At 36.5% G+C, this 8,233-nt stretch overlaps 2 protein-coding genes across 2 annotated transcripts in view; both read right to left on the bottom strand.

The window, feature by feature from the left end:
* The window catches only part of LOC118338040, a gene marked incomplete in the record, with an annotated part of 22,212 nt that overhangs the window by 5,985 nt on the left and 7,994 nt on the right, over nucleotides 1-8,233 (bottom strand).
* Nucleotides 2,876-7,680, bottom strand: LOC118338039 (uncharacterized protein PB18E9.04c-like; the record flags this gene model as incomplete). Its single annotated transcript, XM_035675200.1, is given in 10 exon segments — nucleotides 2,876-3,154; nucleotides 3,546-3,625; nucleotides 3,797-4,111; nucleotides 4,212-4,264; nucleotides 5,093-5,236; nucleotides 5,483-5,624; nucleotides 6,372-6,549; nucleotides 6,723-6,861; nucleotides 7,081-7,218; nucleotides 7,472-7,680. Coding segments are annotated over 10 exon segments (1,473 nt in total), but the record flags the coding sequence as incomplete, so codon positions are not given.

Genomic DNA, 8,233 nt, shown 5'->3' with positions numbered 1-8,233 from the left:
GTTATTACAAAATGCAGGAGTTGAACTTTGTATGATTCAGGCAAACTCAGGGACTTCATGTTAAATGCCGACCTGGAAAAACCCATCCATGCTTTAATTTCTAGCAGGTTTGACTACTGCAATGGTGTTTCGACAGGACTACTCAAAAAAACATTTTCAGCTCATAAAAAACCCCACATTATGTAATAGCCAACAGCCAATATTTAATAATTTATTACAAAATGTGGTATATGTGTACATACACAGTTCTGGCTGTTTATTACATAATGTGGTGTTACTATTTAAACTGAGCTATCTTATCTTAAGTTACTTTTGAAGACATGCATTTGTCTGTCATCCTTGACTTGATAAAATCTTTTTTTATTGAGATTACAGCATTATTATCACATGGTCCAGGTTCCATAAATACACAACAACAACCTTGTGGAAATATAAAACTGCTGTGAATAATCTTTTTTAGGTAAAAATGTTTTTTAATTGTACATTACATTTAAAAAATACAGAGAATCCCGTAGATTTTTTCTTATACAAATATATTTACTGTAGTTACTTTCTACATCCCTAGATACATTATAACTTTGGTCAAATTGTCAAATTTCAAAAGGTGAATAAATTGGATTAGAATGAAAACTTGCGTAAACTTACCGCCATTAAGTCATCTGCGTTTCGTTGGTTTTTGGGTAAAGTAGGTTCATCACTGTCCATAAAAATGACTTCGCGCTGGGCGCTGCAGACCAGCAGCAGCAGAAGCAGAGAGAGCGACATTCTGAATGTGTTACTCTCTCAGCATAAAGACAGTGAATTAATACCAACACGTACTTCCAAAGACTGCCTCTCTTTCACTCTGTCTCCCCTTTTCTACCTGGCTGAAGGTTGTTCCGATTAACACAAAACAATAAACCAGGAAATGATCTGGTATGAGGAGATTATTTATTGTTTTGTTCATAGATAATGAACAGATTTGACAAAAGGGCAGTGAATACTGTTGTCTTAACCTTGACTGAATTGAAAACAAACATTAAAAACAAATTAATGGAAAATACAAAATCCAGTTCAGAGACTTGAATTGTTGCCAAACATCAGCATTGCTGTTCGTTGGCTCCTGGTGATTCGATTACTTACTAACACACTTTATTTACACACAATAAACCCACAGTACATAAGTACAAAATATTCTGTGTATCACATTGTTTCACAGATCCAAAACCCTTCAATGCCAACAAATATTGCCACCAAAACCATGAGCGCAACGAATTTGCTTCTGTGCATCTGACATTCCTTATAAAAAACCTCAAAAGTGTTTGAATTGTTCTGTTTATCTTTATGCTCACAACACTGTTATTTACTATTCTAACGCTGCTATATTGCAAATCCAGAATCCTTAAAAGTTTATATTTTCAGTGAATGTTTGTTATGTAATGCTGTTTTTGTTCATATGTGTTTTGTTTTGTATTTGTGACTTTTTGAGGACCCCCTCAAAAATGAGATGCTCCACCTCAAGGGGCTATCCTTTTAAGCGAATTAAGCTGCTCTCACTGGCTGCACAGTTTCGACTTGTCTTGTCTGCATTTGACAAAGTCACCAATTTAATTTGAGTGTTTCACGAAATTGTCTCATCTTGTAAGATTTTTTTGCCGATAATTAATCTTAGATTAGGGTACACATTTTTAAATTCAACTCAGTAAAGTGACCAAAATACTTATTTTAAGAAATTCTATCTTAAATAACTGAGTATTCATTGCTTGTAAAAAGCACAACTTCTTTCTAGTTTTAAGGTCCATTACAATCTTTCGATGGCTAGATTTTAATGCTAGTTTTAAGAATTCTAGCCAAGCAAAATTGGCTTACCCCATTGGTAATTTTTTTTTTGCTCAATACAAGAAAATTTTATAATATTTAAGAATATTTGGCTTATTTCTATTGCTAAGAAGGAAACTGGGATCCACTTGATCTTCATCATTACCTTCATAGCACAACAGAAGTCTTTTTCATTTTCTAACACATTTTTCACACCTAACCCTTTTTCAAAATCTATACACAGCAGATAGAAATTAGTGCTCTTCAATCACCAATCAATTCTTATCCAAACAGAGGCAAAAGTACACACATTATTTACTCAAGTAGAAGTACAGATACTAAAATAAAACACTTTGATAAAAGTAAAAGAACTGATTCTTTACTAAAGTAAAAGTGAAAAAGTACAGGCTCTGAAAAGCATTTGTACTTAGTTATTAACTTCCTTAATCTTGTTGTTGCTTGTTTGCAAGCATGACTCCCAAGAGGCCAAAGGGCACTAAGAGAGTAGAGGCCATAACACAAATGAATGTAAAAAATGTATCTGTTCTTTGGTAAATAAAGAAAGCAGTACAAACCTGTACCATAATGAATTTTATATCTAGAGCTTACTGTAGGTCCTACAGTTGATGACTGTTCATTGGCACTCAAGAGTACCTGCACATAAGAAAAAAATAACTTCCTTAGTCTCTTTTAAAGTTTTCAACAGGGGCATCTCAAAGAATGTAGCGGGTTTACTTATCTCTAGTATCAATCATCTCTGGAAAAATTAAATACACGTTCATTTTGTGATAGTGCCTTCTTTATATTTTTTGGGCACATATACTATAATTGTGTAAAGTTATCAACAAATGGCTCAGTAAACTACCAAGGAAGCTGAAACAAATTGTTTCACCGCAAACGATGAAAAAGTGTAACAACTGAAAATGGATGTCAATAAAGTTAGTTTAGTTGGTGGTTGACTCTTTAAGTCATTTAAGCATTAATTCCTGTAGGCAATAATTTGCTTTTGTAGTTGGCTTTTATCAAGAACAGACAAATAAAATACAGTACACATTGCATTTAAAATTAAGGCAGTAAAACATTAAAAAATTACCGGTAACTTGTTTTTACATTTATACAGTAACGTGATAAAAACAAGCAAACACCAAACTTGGAATAACTATAACTATGGTCACATTAAAGCAGCTGAGCTTGCAGTTTTAACTTTGGGTGAAAATAAATGTTCCTTCCGGGGGTCAATAAATGATCACGTTGAAACAACGGAGGGCGCTGTGGTTGCACGTTACAGTTGCACATAACTCACAAGACGTAGAGTGATGTCTGATGGCAGCCCTCGTCTCACCAGTTCAGCTTTAATCTGGAGGAGAAAACATGCTGAGATATGATCACTAAGTTCTCTTAGGTATTTGAGTGAATGAAACTAACTGAGATAAATACCGATGTTAAAGTGTAGCTGTTCGCCAACAACAAGTGGGTTCACTAACAGAAATACAATAAAATGTCTCCTTTAATGGTCCAGTGTGTAACATTTTGGAGGTTCTATTGTCAGAAATTCAATACGATATAATACGTTTGGGGTTAATTTTTTGAAGATGATTTTCCAGTTTTTTATGTCTATCTACACTTATAGGTCTTACAGTATCTATCTGTCTATCTGTTGAGTGCTTGATTAATTATATATTAATACACAACAGGTGCAGTTATGTGATGCTTTGAAAGGATTTCTCATTACATAAGAAGAGACTGACCTGTGGTATGAAAATATCCCTGAAGTCGTCCTCAGACAGGGTAATCGTAGTGGAAATCCTTACTTTCACAGCTGCAACAACTAGAAGCACAGTGACTTAACATTACAATGTAGGTCAAAAGGATCGTCAAACTGTAATAATACACACATAACACTCATTACATTCACTAATAATTTAAGATTTTCACTTGTTACTTAGCTTAGTATATGTATCTATGCATAAGAGATAACATCACCATCTGTCATACTCACTTTGGTTTGGGTCTTCGGTTACAGGTGTTGTACTTAGTGGGGTAGTAGTTGTGGATGGAGTAGGTGTTGTAGGTAGTGGTGTAGTTGTAGAGGTAATGGTGGTTTGTGTGGTCGTAGTTGGTGTAGTAATTAGTGGGGTAGTATCTGGGACTAAAATAATGGTGGTTTGTGCGGTGGTAGTTGGTGTAGTAGTTAGTGGGGTAGTTGTTGTGGATGAAATAGTGGTTGGAGGTAGTGGGGTAGTTATAGAGGGAATGGTGGTTGTTGTAGTTATCCGTGTTGTTGTTGGATCAATGGTTGTAGCTGTTGTTGGGGCTGTAAACAGAAGTGAAGATAAATGATAGATGATAAGTCAACTTTACCAATCCAGGAAATGTAATTTAAAATATAAAAAATAAAGAATGGTTCCACTCACCGTTTCCAACACTCACAATCACACATCGTAGCTCCGAGTGATACTTGGTTGAACTGCAACAATAAATCAGTGCAGTTGTTTTAACTTGCGAAATTGATGTCACAAATCACGTTCAGACATTAGATAGAAAGTCTTTGAGGTCTCCTCAATTTTAAAGTCCAGGTGAAAAAAACCCTTAAAATTGAACCTTTTCATATTGCTTTCTCAGTTATATTTTACCCCTATTTAACAATGTATTTAAAAAAAACTAAATTTGTTTGTTGAAGATTCATAAGTTAGCTAGCAACAGCATGACTGGCTAGATAGTGTTTCTGGAGGCCGGGTCTTAATGATTACTGCACAAAAACACAACTTTATCCATGATTTGGGTGAAACTGGATCATAGTTTATGGAGAGAATATCCCTCTGACGTCCTTCGGTTGCTCTGCCTCTGTTGAATATGAATCTATAGCCTGGAGTCTTGGTGTCACTGCAGAGTTACTGAGCAAACCAGTGGAGACTCCAGGAAGTAACTGCTCCCATCCAAGAGTATATAATAATATAATCATAGTTCTGCACATAACCCCCTATAAAACCACAACTCTTTGTTTTTTCACTGCAAATTAAATATACTAGATATAGGACGTTACTTAATGAGCCTCAGAGGTTTCCCCATTTCCAGCTTTTATGCTAAGCTAAGCTGTGTCCTAGGTGTAGCCTCATACCATATACTGAACTGGAAATATAGGATTTTTTTTCATCAGACTTATACTGACGATAATATACCTTCATATATGCATTTATAACCGAAAACCTTTTGAAGAAACACAGTTCATTGTTTTTTTATTTCAGATGTTTCTACAGTTTTGTATGTTTCAATGTTTATGGGACAAGAGACTGACTTGAAAACTGCCTGGATGACAAAGCAGATGGGGTGGCTTTCTCCATCTTCGTTTTCAGACGGCGTCCATCTCAGGATGTACTGTCCTACTCCTGAATTAATCTGGTTTGTGTTGTACGGCCCGCTGAACAGCAGCTCAGTAATTCTGTAACAAACAGAAGAAGAAATCAGTTGTTAGACAAACATTTTCAAACCCTCCCCACCCACAAATAGCGTGACAGCATGATTGGAATTCTTCCACAGGTGGATGGAAATGATTTTTTATCTCACTTGGCATCTGACTCAGATTTCTTTTTCATTTTGTTTCCTTAATGACAGTGGTTGTGCAGCTGGCTGAGTTTTAGTGAGTCAGATGTGTTGCTGGTTTAAATTACTTTTAACTTTGACTTACATGGAGACATTTGCCTCTGCCTTGATGCTGATTTCCAGGGTCTGATTGGCAGGAGTGTACAGCTGAGCTCTGTTGGCAGGAGTTGGAGGCAGAAACTTGGGCAGATAGATTCCCTCAGTGCAAGATGGCACCACAGCGTCCACTGGAACAATAAGAAAAAGCCAACATTTCAGCTACTTCAAGGTTTCCTAAGGGTCGCAGTGCCGGTTGGTCCGTCCATCCATCAGTCTGTCTACCACTGCCACCAATGGGCCAAGTTTTTTATTCAATGAAATCTCTTGAGACGTACTGTACTACAAGTAGATTTTCACTCACAGAGGATCAACTACTAAGATTACCGTAAAACATCAAATAATAGCCCAGGCTTTTTTAAGATTCAATCAGTGTACTCAACCAGCATCCATACGGGACAGGCCTTAAATTCCTTTTGCACAAAACTCTTGCTCATCAAAGATGGGAAATACTATCAAATTAAAACTGGTATAAATATTACTTCTATAAAAATTAGACTTTCAAAGAACATCTTAGTTACGAATCATTCGTTTGTTGGTGCTCATGGTTTCTGTAAAATGAACTGAATGGTTGAATTGTGGCGAATCCAACTGATCTAACGATGTGTAGCATGTCCCTACTGGTAAAAGTTTAAACATTTATATTTGTGTAGGTGATCTAAGCAGTTTAAAACTCACTCAAGCCGTCTTTTCTCAGGCAGTAGATGTCCAGACCAGGCGTCTAAATGAGACTTGCGTTTATTTGTCAAAATGTGTGGCCACAACAGGCCACTAAAAGGGGAGCTGTGTCCAATTGGGAGCCTGCTTTTTAAGTTTAACAGTATTTCTAGCTGACATTTGTGGCTTTAAGTCCAGGTTGCCAAAAGAAGAACTCTTACCCCTTAAAGCAAATTGGACAGGTATTTTGCTGATAGAGTCGTTTGTAGTTCTCGCCACCTGCGAACCGTTGGTCTGAGTCAGGATGATATCCTGCCTGGGAAAGTCCTCCATCACCAGCTGTACAACGTACGCACCTTCATTACTAGTACTGGTGGGGCTGAATGACAGAGTACAAGACTGAAAGAGAACAAAAGGGGACATGAGATCAAAATAACTCAGAACAGAAAAACCAAACACTGACTCCTTTCGTGTTTTGTAGCCACCGTAGTTTCTTCTACATTCTCAGTTATCTGCCCATGTTGTTATAAAGCACAATATTAATTTAAATAAGAGTTACTTTGGCTACTCACTGATGAGAGGTTGAGAACAGACGGTGGCGTGCAGATGTCACACTCTGACAGCGATGCGTTTCCATATCTGCATTTAACCTCATCTCCGTCAGGGTCAAACGCCAGCAGGTTGTAAGCTCTCTGACAGTTTGAAGGAACTCTGAAATAAAGAGTCATTTAAAATCGTAGATTCATAATATCAGTGGTGAAAGTACATTTACTCACCTGCTGCATTGAAGTACATTGTTATGCTATATGGAATTTTATACTTCTGTCTTTTTTTACTACACTACATTAGTAACTGTAGTTACTAGTTACTTTGCAGATTCTGATCAATAGAAAATATAATTTAATAAATTATAATTGATTTGGAGTTTACCTCACAGCGGGCAGTATGGTGGTCTGGGGTGATGTGTTGGCTTTGCCGGTGTCCGACCGGTTCCTCAGCTCCACCAGAGTCACAGCACTCCAATTTCCGATGCCATTAATGTTAGCTATCCAGGCAGCACCATTTAATCTGTTGGTGGAAATTGATGAGGAAGTCAGTTTTTACTGTGCTGCACAGAACCTGAGTGAACTAAAGATATTAATACAAGGTGTTTGTGACGCCACAAATCAAGTGTTTAAATCCATTGATTACTTGTTTGGTGGCGATTAAGAAGGGTTTCCTTTCAGAGCCTCAAAAAGTTTAATTGTCAACATTTTGGAAAATGTTTGTCTCAGTGAAATAAATGTGAAATGTAATTCTTGGATTGTCATGGTGCACTTACTCCAGCTCAAGTGGAGTGTTGCTGGGAACCTGTTGAGAGATGATTCCCTCTGTCTGACACCACTCTCCATTGCCCGACTGGGCTCCACTGTCCTCCCTCTCTACCTCATGTTTGATTATGCTCTGATTCCCACAATTCCCAGTGCAGGTCCATGATGCTTCACTTTCATCTGCACAATTGTGGAAGTTCACCTTATAGCGAAGAACCACCTGTAGTATTACATTGAAGATGTGGGTATTAATGACAATTTTTAAGTAACACAAACTTATTTTTTTAGGATAAAAAAGATTCTTGATTAAGCTGCTTTTACTAATAATTTTAAGTTGCACTGACTTAGTTTTGTAACTTAGAGAAACATTCCTGATTAATAACTTTTTTTAAGGTATTTTGTTCTCACAGTACAAATAAAAGTTACAAAATTGAATCATTCTCACTCACTCAACATTACTAAAGCTACTTGATCAAGAATGTTTTTGTTTAACCAACAAAATTGAGTTAGTTTTACTTAAACATTTTGAGTTAAATTAACTTATCTGGTTTTATAGTGCGGGTTGCTTTATTGTACATAAAATTTTAAAAATACAGAGAATTTACAGAAATACAACATTTGCCGTAGTTTCTACATCCCAGAAATACTGTTATAAGTTTGGTCAAATTGTCAAATTTTAAAAGGTGAATAAATTGGATTAGAATGAAACTGTACGTACCGTCATAGATCCATCTGTGTTAGTGTTTTTGGGGTAGTAGGTCATCACTGTCCCA

This window comes from Morone saxatilis, unplaced genomic scaffold (genome assembly GCF_004916995.1).
Source record: "Morone saxatilis isolate NCDOM2014 unplaced genomic scaffold, NCSU_SB_2.0 Contig4, whole genome shotgun sequence".
Classification (NCBI taxonomy): domain Eukaryota; kingdom Metazoa; phylum Chordata; class Actinopteri; family Moronidae; genus Morone; species Morone saxatilis.
The sequence above is the reverse complement of the archived record's forward strand: the minus strand, read 5'-3'. Positions and strand labels throughout refer to the sequence as shown.